This window comes from Etheostoma cragini, chromosome 12, assembly GCF_013103735.1.
Source record: "Etheostoma cragini isolate CJK2018 chromosome 12, CSU_Ecrag_1.0, whole genome shotgun sequence".
In the NCBI taxonomy this organism is placed as follows: domain Eukaryota; kingdom Metazoa; phylum Chordata; class Actinopteri; order Perciformes; family Percidae; genus Etheostoma; species Etheostoma cragini.
Window position 1 is genome coordinate 20,025,774 of NC_048418.1, and position 19,994 is coordinate 20,045,767.

The 19,994-nt window shown below is 42.4% G+C and overlaps 2 protein-coding genes and 1 non-coding gene across 9 annotated transcripts in view; all 3 read left to right on the forward strand.

Annotated features, from left to right (window-relative positions):
* The first annotated feature begins 3,286 nt into the window (after positions 1-3,286).
* Positions 3,287-9,187, forward strand: sdhc (succinate dehydrogenase complex, subunit C, integral membrane protein). Its single transcript, XM_034886942.1, has 6 exons — positions 3,287-3,374; positions 3,916-3,981; positions 4,160-4,261; positions 7,216-7,277; positions 8,524-8,687; positions 8,942-9,187. Exons 1-6 carry the CDS (start codon positions 3,358-3,360, stop codon positions 9,044-9,046), a joined length of 516 nt encoding a protein of 171 aa, XP_034742833.1. The 5' UTR covers positions 3,287-3,357; the 3' UTR covers positions 9,047-9,187.
* A 1,817-nt stretch (positions 9,188-11,004) lies between these two features.
* trnar-ucu lies at positions 11,005-11,078 on the forward strand. Its single transcript has one exon. It is a non-coding gene; the product is annotated as a tRNA-Arg (tRNA).
* Positions 11,079-13,044: 1,966 nt separating this feature from the next.
* The window catches only part of cadm3 (cell adhesion molecule 3), a 94,114-nt gene continuing 87,164 nt past the window's right edge, over positions 13,045-19,994 (forward strand). For all 7 annotated transcript variants that reach the window (XM_034886833.1, XM_034886834.1, XM_034886835.1 and 4 more), the window contains exons 1-2: positions 13,045-13,310; positions 14,901-15,058. In XM_034886833.1, the coding sequence (XP_034742724.1) occupies positions 14,968-15,058 (91 nt within the window). In that variant the 5' untranslated portion in view covers positions 13,045-13,310; positions 14,901-14,967. The remainder of the gene's footprint in view (positions 13,311-14,900; positions 15,059-19,994) is intronic.

Genomic DNA, 19,994 nt, shown 5'->3' on the forward strand with positions numbered 1-19,994 from the left:
CATAATTCTCTATTTCAGAGCTGTTAATACTGTACATATTGTAATATAATACTTATATACACTCACCTATAGGATTATTAGGAACAACATACTAATACTGTGTTTGACCCTCTCTCACCTTCAGAACTGCCTTAATTCTACGTAGCATTGATTCAACAAGGTGCTGAGAGCATTCTTTAGAAATGTTGGCCCATATTGATAGGATAGCATCTTGCAGTTGATGGAGATTTGTGGGATGCATATCCAGGGCACCAAGCTTTCGTTCCACCAAATCTCAAAGATGCTCTATTGGGTTGAGATCTGGTAACTGTGGGGGCCTTTTAGTACAGTGAACTCATTGTCAAGTTCAAGAAGTTGAAATGATTTGAGCTTTGTGACATGGTGCATTATACTGCTGGAAGTAGCCATCAGAGGATGGGTACATAAAGGGATGGACATGGTCAGAAACAATGCTCAGGTAGGCCTTGACATTTAAATGATGTCCAATTGGCACTAAGGGGCCTAAAGTGTGCCAAGAAAACATCCCCCACACCATCACACCACCACCACCATCGCACAGTGGTAACAAGGCATGATGGATCTATGTTCTTATTCTGTTTACGCCAAATTCTGACTCTACCATCTGAATGTCTCAACAGAATTTGAGACTCATCAGACCAGGCAACATTTTTCCAGTCTTCAACTGTCCAATTTTGGTGAGCTCTTGCAAATTGTAGCCTCTATTTCCTACTTGTAGTGGAGATGAGTGGTACCCAGTGGGGTCTTCTGCTGTTGTAGCCCATCCACCTAAAGGTTGTGCGTGTTGTGGCTTCACAAATGCTTTGCTGCAAACCTCGGTTGTAACAAGTGGTAATTTCAGTCAAAGTTGCTCTTCTATCAGCTTGAATCAGTCGGCCCATGCTCCTCTCACATCTAGCATCAACAAGGCATTTTTGCCCACAGGACTGCCGCATTCTGGATATTTTTCCCTTTTCACACCATTCTTTGTACTTTGTACTCTAGAAATGGTTGTGCGTGAAAATCCCAGTAACTGAGCAGATTGTGAAATACTCAGACCGGCCCGTCTGGCACCACAACCATGCCATGCTCAAAATTGCTTAAATCACTTTTCTTTCCCATTCTGACATTCAGTTTGGAGTTCAGGAGATTGTCTTGACCAGGACCACACCCCTAAATGCATTGAAGCAACTGCCATGTTAATGGTTGATTAGATAATTGAATTAATGAGAAATGGAACAGGTGTTCCTAATAATCCTTTAGGTCAGTGTAATAACATAATAGTATTTATTCCAGCATCCTTTTCACTATGCTCCATAATTAAAATAATAATAACTATCATAAATATAATTTACTCCTGCATACTTTGCACTCTTCATTGTGCTATTGTCTCAACCTGTCGATAGTGTTTCTATTTATAGTGTGTAAATATTGTTTGTTTTGTTTTGTATTAGTAAGCACATTGTGAGCAATACAATCCGAAGCAAAATTCCTCCAATTTGTCCTTATACCTGGCAAATAAAGCTGATTCTGATTTTGAAGTGCTGCTACAGTGGCATTACAGTCATTCCATTCATTGTTTGTTGAACACTAAAGCATTTAAACGTGTTTCAGCATCCAACATACAAATATAAACCTCAAAGTTAGCATAATATGGAATCTTTAAAAAAAACGTCCAATAGAGTACATTGTTATTAGGTTTTTTAAACTCTAAAATATCCATATTGGTCCAAAAAAGCCAGTGTCAGTCACGTTGTGCTTATGCTCATATCTTCCTGAGCTCATCATCCATTATGTATGTCCCCATGGCTTCCAGTCACTGGACACTAGTTACCTTACTGTCATAAATAGTCAACAAGAAATCGGCAGGCAGCCACACATTTTCCTCCCGAGTCGTTCAGCTGTGGAAGCCTTTGTGAAAGCTATTTGTTTGTTGAAACCTTTAAATCTTAAGTCAAAAGCAATATCAAAATGATTCCTAAAGTTTGGAAGAAAGGGGTTTAACTCCCACGTAACCAATTTAAACCTGGTCTACTATGAGTCCTATTAGGTCTATCATTATACTTGATGCAACATTAATATATGACCAGGCCATTGGGAACCCAGGCTAGGGCTCCTTCTGGGCATCATTAACCTTATGTTTGCTAACTGGATGAGTGTGTATGTAGATGTCTGAGTGGTGCTTGTTTCAATACTTATACATTTATTTTTTCTGGTTATGAGTGCTGCATGTTTTTCTGTTTTCCCATCTCAGTGTCACACTGATCATTTTGTTGTTGTGTGGGTAGTACTGCATACTAAAATTGGGGCTCCATCTTTGAGTTAGGATGAATTTTATTTTGTCATTTAAAGGTTTTCTTGAGACTTTTCTCTCTTCTCTCTTGGGGTCTTTAAGTTTGCTGGTGCAGTTACAACTGTTTAGGTTGGGCTGTCATGTTGTACCAACTTGCAGTTTTTAATCATTTTGGTTGTTTCCTTGCTTTGTTTTGTTGCACACTGTGTTGCATCATTTCATTTTTGGAATTCCTTTATATCTTTTCATTGAGTTGTGTTTATATATGAACTTGAATAACTCAATTGTTTTAATTGTGCTTATTTTTTCCGACTTATTGTTATTGGTCTATCCCATCACAAAATAAAACATAAAATCCTCAACAACCACAGAATGTGTGGCATTTTTCTTTTAAAATGTCTTCAATGATGCATTGAGTATCAAAATAGTTGCCAGTATATTTTTTGCTAGGCCAATTGTTTCAGCTCTTAATAAAATAAAAATACTACTAGTAGTAGTTTTACATTTTACTTAAAGATATTTATTTTATTTAAACATAAATGTATTTTTTTTATTTTTTAAGCCATACCCGGCCTTTTATTGTCATCTATTTAAACTGGAAAGGGTTGAGGCAAAAGAAAAATTGCTTTACTGGCTCAGGAGTAAGATAAGTAAAAACGTTATTAATCCCAAGGGAAACTGATTTTCTGAAGTTGCAAAACAAAGTGCAGGTAGAAAGAGTGCTGATCCAAAATACATGGATGAGCATACAATCCTCAAAATCAGTATGCATCATTAAAATAGGCTATACACAGGTCAATGGTTTGAACTGGTCTGGGATGTGTGTAGATATCAATTACAGTATACGATCTGAAATATAGAGAGTGTGAGAAGGCTTGCTTAATACGGAACGAAGAGAGACATGCATGCACGTAAATTTAGATGACAGAAAAGGCATGTAATCTTGTAACCAACGTAATCACAATCACCTCACTCTGGCCGGGACGGACCTTTCCAGGAGTTAATTTACATGACGGGACAGAACAACAACATCCGTCAACGTCACTTCCGTTCACTGCTTGTCAAACATGGCGTTGCTTCTAAGGTCAGTACATCTGTGCGACATATTGTTTGTGTCAAATAGAAGTCAAATAGAAGCATTTACAGCATAAAGGCGTTACAGTTTATAACAACCCGCCCAAGTGTAACCTTTTACCTTGGTGTATTATACTTATTTATTGTAAATATTGTGCGAGTCCGCGCTAGCTGACATTAGCTAGCGGGCTAACTCTAGCTGTTTTGCGGGTATTTCAAAGCTAGCTAGGACAGTGGACTTTGGCTCTTGGTAGAATTAATGACAGACTCGAGGTGTTAGCTGCATCTGTCCTAGCTACATATGGGCGTTATATGACCGTTATTAAACTCTGCTTCCTAACTGGATTTTTTTGGTCTGGTTTAATTTAGAGAGAACGTTAACTGACAGTTTGGCTAACATTAAATTGCTACCCTGTCGTACCTTTACGACACTGGCTCAGCTACGTAGATAGTGTTCATCGTACTTTGTCTACTTCATTAACCCTAGGTGGCTTCTACAAGGCCTGGTAGCAAGTATAAACTTAATTCTAACACTTGTTTCTTGTTTTAAGGACGTTGGCCCGACAGGGTGTCTGTCTCTCCAGATCCTGTGTTGCCCAGAGTGTCTTCTACAGACAGTAAGTTGTGTGTGTGTGTGTGTGTGTGTGTGTGTGTGTGTGAGTGAGAAAGAGACAACTTGGTAAAACTTCACATAAGTACTATTCCTCATAAAGTAGTGATACAGATACATGCTAGAACCTATGGACTGTACATAGTTCTACTGTAAACTCTATAAATGTTTTTTTCTCCCTACAGTGCCGCTCCAATGGGAACCACAGCTAAGGACGAGATGAACAAGTTTTGGGCCAAAAATACGAAATTAAACAGACCCATGTCTCCTCATCTCACCATTTACAAGTACGTAGTCTTTCACATATGTAGCCTGTTTTGTCCAGGAAATAATCTCAGTGAAGATGGAGATGACTCGATTGTTATGGCTGATTCATGCTTTCGCGGTAGTTCTATGCTGCGGCTACGTACGTAGGTACATGGAGCTATGGACACTACGCCAGCCCCTACGCCGCAGCCTGACGTCTTCCTCTCAAAAAACGTGTAACTACACGTCTCTGCAACGCTTGGCTGTGGCTTGGTAGTGTTTTCCCCGACTCATTTCCTGGTTCTCTTTCTCTATAAACAACATGAAATCAAAGAGGGTTCACTTTTCCTGCTACGGATTTCCAATCACAGTGAAGCCTCAATGCTTTGATAAAATGTTATCAGACCCATACATCAGCATGTACAAATCTCCAGTTGTTTTAATTATGACAGAGTAGCTCTCAAAAGGCTCTACATGCGATCTGTTGCTGATGTTAATTAACAACACTCTGTAGATGATCCCTAATCTGAAGGGATTTAGTCTTTCTGACTTCTGAAGCAACTGCGCTGCCTGCTTCTCAGAACTGCGTCCGCCTTGATCTTGTGAGGTTCTTGCCTACGTGTGCATGACGTCAAAGCAAGTCGGGATCAAATCAGACAAAATGTAACCGATGCATTGGACGGCGATTGCCGTTGATCAATTCTGAGCAAACCTCATCTCGAACAAGCCTTATGACTCTATAGTTATTACTCTCTTCAAAGCTAATTGCCGACACTCTTTCACTCGCTCTACCACACGCTCCCCACGCGCACAGACACATGCCGGTCCTGCCATTCTCTTAAAGAGATCAACGCACAAGTGTAAACTTGAAGCCACTTACGTAGGCCAAAAAAGCCTCCGTGGAGCCTCCGGAGAAGCAAAAATCAGCCTTTAAAGTAAAATTTGTGTGCTCCATTTATGTTTTATAATATCATTTTAAAGACACAAAAAATGTACAATTTCAGATCATGCAGTCTTATAATTCTTAAAAAACAGCAGGACAAACCATTACCAGAGATTTCCATGCTTTTGGATACATGTAGTGCAATGGGCAACTTGATATACTGTCTAGGGCTGGATTAGAATATTTAGATTTGAATTTTGATGCGTTTTTTTTTAGTAGATGACATAATCCTTAAAAGTCATGCCTTTTGATTAAACCAAAAGACACGTGTTGGAGAACAGTGTTTCCATTTCAGCTCAGTCTGAGAGTCTTTACTCATTTATTTCCTCTCTTTAATCACTGAGTTTTGCAAGGGGCAAGGCTTTACACACACACACACACACACACACACACACACACACACATGCGGAGCTAAGAGAATGCTTCAGTGACCAATCGGCAGTCCGCCAATTTGTTTCTATCCAACTATATATGAAGCTTTGTTTCAACAATGTTAGGCTTAAACAAAAATGTGCATGTGCAATTAATCCAAATTTTAATTGTCATTTTGGCTTCTAATGATCACAAAAACAGAGTAACATGTATTTAGCACATTATGTTTTACAAGTAAACTCTTATGTCTTGTGTTTGTTTTTTGTTTTTTTTGGGGGGGGGGGGGGTTGCTTTTTAGGCCTTTATTTTCGAGAAGACAGCTAAAAACTTTACCAGGGAAAGGGAGAGAGGGGGGAATGTCATGCAGCAAAGGTCAGAGTCAAACCCGGGCCTGCTGTGTCAAGGAGTAAACTTCTATATAAGTGCGCCTGCTCTACCAACTGAGCTCTCCGGATGCCCATGCCTTGTGTTCTGAATGGGGAATTTTTTTCAGTTCAAGGTCTTTTCCCCATTTAATTTTTGAACTTTTTCACTGTTTTTTAAATGTAATACTTGAAACATCTTTCCAAAAGACAATGAGTAAACGTGTTAAATAATCGTGATTTCAATATTGGCTAAAATAATAAATAATAATAAACCCCGCCATAATTGAGCAACCCCACATGCAGGCTAAAATTCAACCGGGGTGTTCCGTTGGGATTAAGCTATGAGCAGAAATAAAGTCTGCTAATTGCTACGCTAATTTATGAATAACCGCCCATCTCAGCCGAGAAGGAAGGAATGTCAAAAGGTTTGAATATTCGCTCTTAACTAGTACAGAATCTCAGAAAACAAACATTTTATTTATTATCCTAAAATACTCAGAAAATCCGTTGTGTTGAGTTTCACACAAGGTTTTTCACTTTGTATCTCTCTGTCATCTGGGTTCTTTCTTACGGCCAGTCTATGTCAGTGCACTTTGTTTTGACACCAACCACTGGTTGGTTTAGTCATCGGTGGTCTAGTGATTTAGATCATACCCTTTAACCGGTTTTAAGTTACTCTGCATTTTTTTTCTTAATTTCTATCTGGACACTTCAACAATTGAATCTGTAGGTTAGGCTGCTCGGTTATGGAAAAAATCGTAGTCAATTATTTTGGTCAACTTAGAAATCACGTTTTTTTTAAACTGGATAACTCATTAACTTTTGGAAAGATGTTGCATTTATATAACTTTTAATCAGTTAAACCAATCAACATTGAAAACACCTTAAACTGCATACTTTTCCCACTGAATTTCCCTTCAGAACAAAAGACTAAATAAGACTTACTTGCAAAATGGGATGTGCATAATAATCGCCCCAGTGTGAAAAGTGAAAGTGTCAATTGTTATTTACTTCAAATTTTAATTACCTCCCATGGCTTGGAGCTTGGCCCTGTGAATCTCTTAATCACTTTGAGTTAGCACTGCCGCCTGCAGCTGAAAAACTCTGAAGAGTGCCTTTTTACTTTCTGTACTACTCTATGTTGCAGTGATGCAGCATGCCAGCCTGTGCCTAACCTGAAACAAATGGTTTTAAAAATCACTAGTAAAAGCCAGTGAAGGCTCAATGCTTAGACATGTGTTTGGAGAGTGTTTTAACCACGTATACAGTATATCTGCTATTAAAGTAAATGTGTGGCCTTTCCTTTGTGTTTCAGGTGGTCTGTCCCCATGATGATGTCCATCACATTCAGAGGAACTGGAGTGGGGCTCAGTGGAGGTAACACATCTGTTTTTTATTTTTCATCCCTGACTAAGGTCATAGACATTCTTGTGAATATCATTCCTTCTGTAGTTAGTTTACTCCTTTAAATACCCTTATTATCCCACAATAACAAAACACTTGATGATACATGTGTGAGCTTTTATGTGGTTATTCTAGCATCAAGTGAAGCTATTTTACTGCCAATGTCAGCTTTTGATTGACCCTGAAAATCTCTTCAGGGCATATCAGTCCACCATTGATTTTTGTTAAGAGCATTTAAAAGCAGAAGTTGTTGAGTTCAATTCAACCATTTGCATGTGAAACCCAAGCCTAATACTGGACTGCTAAGAGCTTTTATTCATTTGCCTGTCGTAAAGGTTAAGCCTGTGTTGCTATGACATTGTACAGCAGTATTGCTGACCTTGATGTACCATGCTGTAAAAGCTGGGTCCAATTATGTTTTTAAGTTCATAGGTTCAACATTGGGTTCAAAGTTCAACAGTCACTTACTATGTCTCGTCTTTCTATCAAAACATTACAAACTAACATTTCTGGCCACCTTGCAATGGGCTGGTAGAAGAAAATAATTACCTGCTGAGAGTCATTTTTACAAACAATATTGATTTATATAAAATGATCTTTTTTGCTTTCTTTAATATTTAGATATTTTTCCTTTCAATGCTATTTTGCATATGGAATAAAAATGAATTATTTAGCATGTGTGCATTTCAAGCCTGTGTGTTCTAAAAGGGTGGGTGAAAAAAATTTAATTTCCCCCCTGGGGATCAATAAAGTATACATTATTATTAGTATTTTGTTTTAAAGGTTATCTGTTCACATATGTTACTTTTGGTTGACTTCACGCAACTCTGCCTTCTGTGTTTACATTGATCGAAACCTGCACCAAGGACTGTTTCCTCTGCCATTATGCCTTTTAATCATCCAGACAGCATGGAAAGCATAGCCGTGCATTGTAACAGGCCGCCAACGAAGAGCCTATTTGATACAGAACCATTGTTTGGCCTTCATTTAAATTAGGTAGCAAGGAAACGGGTCTTTACATGACTGAGGCCAGTGGAGGGTGTAGTGGCTCATGGAGACTAATCCAGAGAAAACGCAGGGCAGTAGCATGTGGGTCCTTAACATGTGTTCATTTCTCATGTATTGCTTTCTCTCTAAAAGGCATGCATGCACAACATGACACCCATTCACATTCACACCTTATCCAATCTTTGGTCTCATTACTTCTGTCTGTGTCTAGCTATCTCAGCCTTTGCCTTGGCAGCGCTGGTATTACCGGAAAGTTACCCCTACTACCTGGACTTGATCCACTCGCTATCCGTCGGCCCCTATCTCATCGGGTTGGCCAAGTTCGGCCTTGCCTTCCCTGTGTCTTTCCACACCTATAATGGCATCCGCCACTTGGTAAGACTTATTTTTTATTAAGACAATTAATATTTGAGACATTTAGTAGTTTGTTGCCGTTACAATGGTTGGTATAGTGTCTGGACTTCCCAGCTTAAGCATTAAGGAGACAGACCTCTTTGCAGTTTGTCATGTTTTTCATTTGAATCATGTTTGCTCATTTTACTGAACATATATTTGCTTAGATTCATAAGCTGGCAGTTCTTATGCTAATTATGTTATTTTCTCTATTTCTTTATTTTTATTTAAATCAGTTTTGGGACATTGGCAAGGGCTTCAGAATCCCAGAGGTGTACAGCACCGGCTACACAGTTATTGGTCTGTCCATCATCACCTCCCTCGCACTGGCTTACCTCTGAGCAGAGAACGAGAAGAGATGAGCAGTAAGGAAGAGGGGGGGGGGGTCAATGGGAATGTGGACTGGATTCACTGTGGGAGTTTTGTGTATTTGTTCTGGTTTCATCAAAGTATTAAATAAAGGATTATATTATGCTGTATGCGGAAAATGTGTTGTGTTTTGTCACTTGGAATGAATTATACTCTGGAAAGCTTTGGGGTCATCAAATGCAGCAAGAGTGCAAAGTGCAAAGTGCATGCAAATGTGACCCAGTTCTTTCCACACTTGGTTCTCTCGGTGAACAACAACCAGCGTCCAAAATTAAATGTGTCCTACATGTTATATCCTTAGGTAATTTTTCTAATTGTTCTGTGACGTCAAATTCATTAATCACTTGTCTTAGCCCTTGGTGCTCAGTCCCTGTGTGCCTGCCCGTTGTCTCTGTAACCAGGAATGTGTGTTTGTGTCTGCGGAGCGACTGTTTACTGTAGGCTGTCATTCATATTTTACCTTCTCCAGGCCGCAGCTGCTCAGATGCATTTTTAACATCACTAAGAAGAGGCTGAAATGTGGAGAGGCAGCCCAGTGGTGGAAGCTGTGTGTGTGTGAACAGGCTCCTCGCTGGCAGCCTGCCTCAGGCCCTACCTCCCACTGAGCCATACAGGAGCTACACTGCACCTGAACAGCTTTTGTCCTGCAATGTGAATAAAAGCAAGCCGTAACGTAATGTCAGATCTAAGTCCCATTTATGTAGGTTTCGGTAACAAGTGCACACTGTTAAAAAACAACTGCAAATGTTCTGGGGAGACAGCTGCACCCATACTGTTGTGTACCGGCTCGTTTGAAAATGTGTCTGTTTAGATCAACTGAACTTGGACTGAGAAACAAATAACCGCATAGTCTGGTTATCCTCAACAAAATTCGTTAATCAATTTGCTACCGTTGGCTTGATGGAAAAAGCTTGTCAACTTGCATTTTGATGTTAATAAAATGTACTTGTGAGACACACATACAAGGCACAAAATTAACTTCTTTAACCACCAGCCAAATGGCTAGTGAATGTTCAAATTTGACCAGTCACTCAATAGATAACTATGTTTTTTGGCTGGTGAGTGAAGGAATTCTACAAGCCAGTTACATTTTTGGATGGTGTTAATTTTGTACCTCGCACACGTGATCAAACATTGCTTATACAATTCTTGGCAAACTTTTTTAGATGATTGTCTATGTTTATAAAACTTGAGGTAACCTAATGCTTTTGGTAAAGTTATATTCTCAGAGCTATGTCACCTCCGTCACTGGACAAACCTCTCTACAAACATGCATGCTTGATGGTTGCCAGCTCAAAAAGTAATGGCACTAAAAAACACTTATAAAACTGCTCTGTTTATGACTTTTTTTTTTTTGCTGATTGCAGTGAACTTGGCATCTAGATGATTGAGTCTAATCCATGCTATGTGCACATTTCCAGCTGAGCTAAGAGATCCATCTCACTGCTGTTTTCTAATGGGATGGACAGGGAAATTGTTCAGTCAGGGTTTAGACCTGATTTACTTATTGTCTGTTCACAACCAAACACTCGGCACATATTTCCATTGCTAGAGAAAAACTAACTAAGGTAATAAAAACATGGACTGTTCACTGGAGCTATTCCCTGTAAGCAGTGAGCACTTTGCCGCATAGTTATTGATGCACTTACAATGGTAGTTCTTACCATTGTTTGGTTCATCTCCGATAATGTCACCATTATGATGTTTTGACGGGACAAACATGCGTGAAAGCGATGGGGGATGGAGGGAGGGACTCTCGCTCTCAATGAGGCTTAAGAGAAGAATGATTACGCGGCGGCAGCACCCCCTACCGGACGCCAAGTTAATTTCCACAGCAGGCTGCGGTCCTGATGCTGAGGAATGATGAGGACACTACACAAGGCTGGGAGGGGGAGTATAAACCCGCTTCTCAACGAATTTTTTTATCACGGTCTCTGTGGCGCAATGGAATAGCGCGCTGGACTTCTAATCCAGAGGCTCCGGGTTCGAGTCCCGGCAGAGATGTGGGTGAAAAATATGTGGCTTTTTGGACAAGAAATATTGTTTATTTCTTTTGCAACTACAATGTATCCTACACGGCTGATCTGAATGATGGATGGATGGATGGATAGATATATGTTGATAGATGGATAATGTGTTTATTTCGCAGAGGCCCAATACACGTGCAACTGGGCTGAATTGTTTTCGAAATTTCACATGGACGAGCCTTTTCATCGCGCAATAAAATATGCAGATTTCAAACGTGTGACAGCACAGCACTGTCTTCGTTACCAGCCTATTACTGTCCAGGTTGCATGCTCATTCTCATGCTCAGGTACAGTCTTCACGTACTACAGCAGGCACCGCAGGATAACACAGCGCCGTGCAGCCTCATCGTGTGAAAGTCAGTGGAAAGGCGCGCACGGTCGCGCGTGCACGGTTTCAGCACCTGGGGCTGTCCACTCATTTTAGCCAGAGCAAAAGCTTTTCTAAGGCAGCGCCAACAAAAAAAGATTTAAAGGCTTTTACCGTCCTCATAACAAGTGTTTAATGATGCCAGATGCTGCATTCGTTCCATTTGGTTTAGTGACCGAGGGAGAGAAATATACCCTGGTATACTTTAAACGTAAATGACTCATAGTGAAAAGAAATGTTGTAGTCTTAAGAACTGTGTATTCAGATTTTGTAGTGAATTATATATTGTAACTACAATGTGGCGGTGCAAGTGGAGAATAAGGATTGCAATAGTCATTATGTGTTTTTGGTTTTGTTTTGTGGAATCAGACTGGGGACGTTTCTGGAATCATTTGAAGGACCCCTGAAGGTGGCCTTTAGTTTCTCCATTAGAAAAACCTAGCCTAGAACTACATTACCCAAATCATGGAAGCCCATGCAGCATTACATCTTTTTTCAGTGCAAAAAGCAACTGCTTGCTTGAAGATCTCCCAAACACCTGAACTAACGCCTACAGACTCCCCTTGGCTTTTATTATTATTATTATTACTATTATTATTATTATTATTGTTATTTTGTAGTTTTTCTTCTAACCCCACTGATTGGGCTGTCGTGCGGCTGCCTCCATCCATGTTTAACCCCATCATGCCTCCCCACACACAGACCTAATCCGCCAGTAAAACTAATCCTTAATCCTCTCAGGCAAGTTGAACAACTGCCCCCCCCCCCCCCCCCCCCCCCCCCCCCCCTTCCCTCCCTCCCTCCCTTGGATCCTGATTCCCAAACGGGTCTGATACATAAAACGTCAGAAGACTACCTTATGACACATTTTTTGTGCAAAACTGGCCCTTCAAAAGGGTATCAACATCATGATACGTAGACATTATTGGAGTATTATACACATGTTGAGGTGATAAGAGATTAAAAAAACAGTCCCAACAAAGTCTGTGTCTAAGGCTCGTTGTACGGGTATGGGAAAACTACAATGACACAGAAAACGTCCCAAAACTCCACAAGGCCAAGGACTCTAATCTCATTACCATAATGCAAATGATCAGGCCTACGGGAAATAGCAGCGGCCCTATCTGCAAGATAGGGGTAATACGTCCTTAATATCGACGATAAGAAACATTATAGGCCACTCAGTACCGTGACAATCAGCTTCAGATGACCTCGGCTGCTTGTTTCAGGAGATAGCCTAGGCCTAAATGATAACATGTTAGGAGGGATCCTAGACCTACTCAGTATCAAACCTTTAGATTAAGTGAGCAGAGCTAGCATGGGGGATCCCTCACTAATGCGCCACCACAGGAGATAATAAAAATCTCATAAAGTGCGATAAGGTCAGTATAGAGTCACTTTGAAGTGTTATAGAAACATTATGGCTATTTCTCGTATGGGGAGATCACACTTCTCTATCTGCTCCATCTCCTTCATGTTGCTCTCAGCCAGTAGGCCCCTGCTCTGGCCCTGTTATCCCGATGGTACGGGCCAAATCGTATTAAAATCCTCCCTCCCTCCCTCCCTCCCTTGTCCCCTCCCCTCCCTCTCGTCTTTCAGACAGACTGTTTTTGCTGCAGTGAACGGCAGCCGTGGAGAGAGAGGAAGAGAGAGAGAGAGAGACACGGAGGAAAAAGCAAGAAAAACAAAGAGTCAGGAGAACAAGGAGATTAAAAAGTCGATAAAACAGATTGAGAGAAGGCTCCGGACCAGCGACGGCTGCGCATCAAAGGAGGGACCGTACTGAGGACCTTACTGGAGACCAGCGCCAACAAAACCCGACTCAGAAGGCGGAATATAACGGTGTGTGTGTGTGTGTGGTTATTATCGTGCATTGCTTTACAGTTTGTATTGTAGTCCAGGGTTAGGGAGTCTGTAGGACGGACAGGAGACACCTGTCAGTGCTGATGCTTTTCCGTCTCCAGGAATGTGTATGAGTGCGCACTCTGGGTAGGTGGCTGTTTGTGTGTGTGTGTGTGTGTGTGTGTGTGTGTGTGTGAGAGAGAGATAGAGAGAGAGAGTGATCCGTTATGCCTGCCCAGGGAGAGAGCTGTATTATCCCCCCGTCTTTTATCATTAACTCTGAATATGCGTTTTGTTGTCGGGCTGCCTGCGCTGTAAACCCGACTCCTCTCCACCTTCTCTTCTCTCCCGGCTCTGTTGGCTCTATCGCTCCGCAAAAAAAAGCATCACAACTGCGCGCTGTGTGAAGCAGCCTCCTCTCCCCCAGCCTCTCTCCAAGAGTCTGTAAATCTCATCCCAGCAGCACCAGATAGCCTGTTTCTGCAAGTGCGGGAGAAGGTGTTAGAGAACGGGCTTCGACCCGATAAACATTGCACTGGTGCTCCCGCGGTCCGTCGCAACGGTGCAGGCCACCCCGAGCTGTTATTATTATCATCATCTTACTATTATTACTCTCCACGTAGAAGCAGACCGCAGTAACTTGTCTTAAAACACGCTCAGTGTTATTTTCCCATGGATGCACTTGTTTCTAGTTTTGTTTTCATTTCTCGCCATCACTCACTCAACAGGAAGGGCTGGAGCAACAATAAACACAGCCCCAGAAGCACCCCACCCCTCTTAATCCCCACGTCCCATCCCACCCCATAGCCCCCACCCCGCTCCTCCATCCCACCCTCTAGCCCCGCCCTAACCGTCCGCCCGTCCCGCAGGCAACACTCCTGCCACGGTTCCCTCTGTGTGTTGGCAATAAAGGCGCGTTTCGCAGATGGGCCGAGAGCTTATACCTCGGCCCAGACCACTTCTATTTTAAGGAATGTGCGTGAGAGAAAAAGAGGGAATGCGTGTTTGACAAACAGAAAGGGAGAGAGAACGAGTGTCCGAGCTGCTATTACACAAATCTGTCCGTCTCCAGTTGTGTGCAAAGCGCACCGTGTATTCTCAGCGGGCGACAGGTGCATCTCTACTGCTGCTGTTGTGTTTTATTTCTCTCCCCTTCTCTGTTATTTTTCCCCGACCAACCTGATGATTGTTGCCTTGCGTTATTTCCAATTAAAGGGAATTAGTTGGAGCTTGTATATGGGCTGTCCAAGACAGTAGTTTCCCTTCCCTCCACATGCGCACATCTTGTTAGAGTGAATGAATACATTCACAGTAATATGACCCCCTCCTCTTCTCTCCTCATTACCACCTATACACCACAAACATCACCCATCCTTCTGCTGTTTGGCTCTATCACCCCCCCCCCCCCTCTCAATCGCCTCTCAGTTTGGTATGACACAAGCAGATCGATGAATAGCCATGGAGCAATGGCTGAGCAAGGGGTGGGCCAGTCGTTTATTTAGCAGCAGCCAACCAATGGCAGGGGACACAATTAGTGGCCAGTCGCTTGCCCTGCTTGTTTTCCTTATCTCTCCACTGCTCTCCCTGCAGGTGACACTCCAGAGCTCCTCTGCCCTCCTGAGGATTCAGTGAGACAGGCGGATCTGTGTGCCTAACCATGGCCCTCCCATCAGCCCCCTCCACATTATGGAGTGTCAGCTTATTGACGGTACTGTTTGCAGCAGTGGTTCACAGCAACATTATCTTCGGTAAGCACCTCTCTCTTCCTCTTCGCCTCCTATTCTCTGTATCTGGCTGGGTGTCTCTGGGCCCCCTGACCTCCCCGACCCTCTCTTTCTGTCTCTGGTGGTGTCCCTTATCTGTTGGCTTGAGGCTTTTTTGTTGTTTCCTGTACGATGACAAGGGAATCAGAGAGCCGTTAATAAGCACATGGGACACTCCCTCCTCCCCGGACCCCAGTGGAATTTCTGCCGTTGTTTTTTGAGGAATGTGTGTGACTTGCACGTGGGCACAGGACTACACACATACACACACATACACATACACATTCACACTCACGCACGCATACTACAGGTCCTTTGCTGCAGTAGCTAACTTGCCCCATGCCTTCCTCTTTTTCCCTTTTCTCTCTCCATGATATCTTTTCACGTTCACTTACCCAGCATTTCCGTCTTTCCACATGTCTCAGAGGTTCATGCAACCTGGAGATAAGCAGTCATCATCGTGTACATTCTCAAATGGAAACACAGGGGTGTCTACATTTAACGCAGGCACACACACACACACACACACACACACACACACACACACACACACATACACATACACACAGACACGAACGAACCATATACACATAAAGCACAGACACATGACACTCGTCATGGCTGAAGCTCAACATAGGATGAGATGGGCGTGGCTAAAGTGGACAGTAAGGGAGGATTTGCTTAGTGAAGCACTTTGTAATGATATCAGCCCTGCTGTGAACACCCAGGGAAGAGAAATACACTGTCCAATATGCTTTTCCAATTACATAACACTCAAGCGACTGGCTGCCTGTAATACAACACATAGAGGGCAAATCGTGCTGGTGGTGAAAAGGCGCATCATGATTGTCCCTCAATCCATAGAAAATTGATTGACTCAGGCAGAATCCTGTTGGCATTTTCTCATTACAGTAAGGATTTAATTGTTCTGAGTGTTTGGCAAAGAACCGTAAGACAATATCGCAGGCACGAAGGCTTCTAATAGATGTTCCTTGATTTGCATTTGCAAGATATATTCTCAGAGGCCCCTTGCACTCACTAGTGCACACCCACACAATTTCGCAAATTGGTTAATGCACATGCATGGAGTGGACACATGCACAGTGTACATGTGTATGCATACAAATATGCAAGCTCAAACCACAGTTACTGTACTTCCACTTCATTTATCCACATCAGCTGTTTTTACCTTCTGTTGAATTATGCATACTTGTGTTTCTGCAAGTTTGTGTATGAAATGTGGAGGGTTGTCAGTGGGAGCTCACAGTGGTCAGTGCAGTAAAGATTGAGAAACAATCAGCTGTGCCAAGAAGCCGGGATGAGATCACTGATAAACAAATGCAAATGGAGGCCTGTCAAGGCCCCAGAATGCTGTTGGAGATGAGAAATGCACAAACAATCTCCAGATTGAGGTGCTGATGATGAAATATCAATCTCTCATCAGAGCGCTGACCCCGACTGTGTAGCTCGTCATTGAAACCCAGGTAGCGGTTCGTTATTTGGGTCCGAAAATGATTTTGGCTCCCATTCAGACTCATGTCACATTTGATTAAGGTGTGCCTAGCGGGAGGCCAGACCATGCATGACCAATTCCTGCTTTGGTTTCACCTAAGAGCTGTTTTACATTATCATGTCAGTCAAGGAGAGTAATTAAGCCTGGGATGTCTGACAGTGTTTAGGAGATGAGAAAACACGTCAAAGAGTGCAATTGAGGGTAGAAGGGAAGCAGGGATGGAGTGCTGACTTAACAGAGTTTCAGTGTGCACGTTGTAGACCATTTAGTTGAACTCACAGTCATGTTGTCATTAGCGTTTACTATCAAAGCATGTCAGATACTAATATTAACTACACTAAAACAAAACTGATAACATTTCTGAATTGAAATCAATCACAATAACTTTTGTAATAAAATAAATTGAATTATAATTCTTGTGCTACTTAGGAGGACATTAATCATAATTTCTTTCATCGACAAACTACAATAATTCGTCTTGGTGGCAATGGTGCAAGAAATACTGATAATTTTAGACTTTCTCACTGGCAAACAAAGAACTCAGGTCCTACGGGAGCTCACATACAACACAGAGGAGCGGTGCCAAAAATTCAGCAGACAGGAAGAAAGGGAGAATATATATATATATATATATATATATATGGATCTTGTGTTCACTGTTCTATAGTTTCCAGACATTTGAGCAATGTGGCAAACTGGTGGTGCAGCTTCGGAGGAGAATGTGTGTAAGCTGCCGAGCACCGGTCCATCGCTCACATCTGCTCCAATCTGTCTGATTGGTGTTGTTGTGCCAAAGCAGCAGTTAAGTAGAAGATGGGGTGGGGCGAACAGTCAGATAACGTCGTCATAATGGAGATCTGCATGCTAAGAGGCCCTGGAACAGAAGGGTCTACTTAGCATAAATAATTCAATGTTATGTATCAGATAGGAAAAACGATGAGCACAGCAAATCAATGCGAGAGCAGATGAGCCATCAGAGAGCCGGACTGCCCATCATTGCTATACTCAGAGTCCGGGGTGAATGGGTCATCCAGGCATTTTAAACATACATAGAAGGAAAGAGAGTTATAGGGTTGATTATCGTACAGCAACAGTCTGCATGTCATCACCTCTTAAATTCCTATCCAACTCTGAACTCCCAACTTTTTCCCCTGACCCATCTTCATGTGATGTTTGTCAGGGAAAGGACAGCACTAACTCTTTTTTTCTGGATTTATATGTGACCAGGCTTCCTTAGAGTGAGTGAAAGAATCGGGGAGACACTAATTGTGCGTCATTTGACATATCCATTTAACCAGCTGGATGTGCAGCCATGCGCTGCGGATGGAAAGTGCCTCTCAGAAGGGCACAGATTAGGCATGCAATTGGCCGGCTGTGCCCTGGTTCTGTACTGCTGACCCAGTTACCTCGGGGCTGCTGTGGATTGTGGAGGGTCCATCAGCCTGAGCATCGAGCAGACCATGTGTATTGCAGAGCGGTGTGGCCTCCCATCAGCCACCTGGCCCTCAACTTCATGGCACCCTGATCCCAGACCTCAGGAGAAAGTTTGCATTTCGGGACAAGAAAACATGCTCAATTGTCTATTTACCTCTCTGAGTTCTGCTGGTTGGAACGAGTGAATAAATCCCGATGCTTCCAGCTGAGGCCAATAATGAATAAGAATTAAAGGACGTGAACAGAGTGGACCAATCGTTAGTGTGGTAAGATTTACAGGCGGGAGTGCTCCGCATGTGTTTGCCTCTGACAGCGGTTCACTTTATCCTGCCACAAAATGGGCTCCTTCCCCCCTGGAAAAGCTTTTTCTCGCTGGCTCTATGCCCACTTCCTGTGTGTGCTGCAGTTGTTTACTGTTGACTTCCTGTGTGCCAAGATGCGGGAACATTTGGCTAATACACAGTACGGCTAGCACACAATAGCAGTAGGCGGTTTGGATGGGAGGCCTCTGCCTGTTAACAAGGCTGACTGATAAGAAGTGACTCATTAACAAGCCAAGGTACACAGAGCCTGGGGGAATTACCGCCTAGCCACTGTGACATTAATAAGAGGCCTAAGCTATTTTTCCATTTGGCTCTGCTGGCACCGGGCTAAACCAGTGGTTTTCAATCTCGACCCTGGCTATTTACTTTCTCCAGTTCATTCCATTTGTTTCGGCCACTGGTTACCTGGTCTGATTGGAGTTGGGTAGATCGGTATTTTCAATGCGGGCTGCACTTAATGACATCTGTTGCTTCGATAGAAAAGCAGACACTCTCATTAGTTTTCCGCAGATTCATAAAGAAACAGCTGGGGAAGAGCTCAATTATTTCTTCTCATGTCAATTAATTAGCTATATGTTTTTTTCAAGAAAAGAAGACAATGACACTGATGATGATTTTGACACTGTATAGATCCAATTAGGCGTCTGAAATACCTCAGTACAACATGCAGAAGCAACTGTGTCCTATCAGTTTTAAATCCAAAGCCATATTGCTTTGTCTTGTGTGTTTATTCTTCTGTGATCCTCTAAGCGTTTTGTCGTCCAGATCAGTTTTGTGATTATAAATTGGATCCTGATTGGCTGGCATTAGTTTGCAACCGATTCACATCTGGCAGAAAACCAATTATTTCTCCTGTTCATCATGGCGATTAATTAAGGCGCTGTGGCTGATTGATTAAACTTCCAACAAAGATTCAGCCATGGGCACCAGAGCCCTGGGGATGATTTGCATCACGCGTTCATGTTATCTTCATGTAGCGCCTCAGACATGCTGAAACATTTCACACGCAGAAGCAAGAGGAAGAGAAAGCTCACAGCTCAACAAGGCACAAATGTTGATGAGTAATTTGTGGCTAAATTAGGCAGAATCAAAATGCAGTGGTGCGCCACTACCGCCAGATCTTAAAGGCATCGCGAGCATCCAAACAAGAATCCATTAGACCTCATCCATCTGAGGCAGATTTCATCCACCCAGGCCTACTCAGGCAATGGGAGATTCCATCAGAACAGATCAATCTCTACCTGCTAGGATCGTAATAACAGCTAATGTCATTTAGAAACTAAACAATAGAGAGAATAGAGAATTTGCAAAGTGGGTGACAAACTCTGCTTACTCTCAGGTACTCTTAGAAGACACATGACTATGCTGAAACAAAATAAGGGGTCCAGCATTTGCAGAGCTGTCAAATTTAAGCCCTCACTTCACACAGATGGATTAAACCAATCTAACAAAAACCGTCAGCCCTGAAATAAATAAATTCACTTTGTTTGCACAACAAGAGTCCTAATTATTGAGCTGGGTTTTCCTTAGATCAGGTCCCTCGCTCTCACAACCCCCAACCCTACCTTGGTTTTTTCTCCCATTACCTGCCGGAATTCTCCAATGGCTGTTTTAATTGATTGCTGCAGGGGTAGAAATCACCCATCCTGTC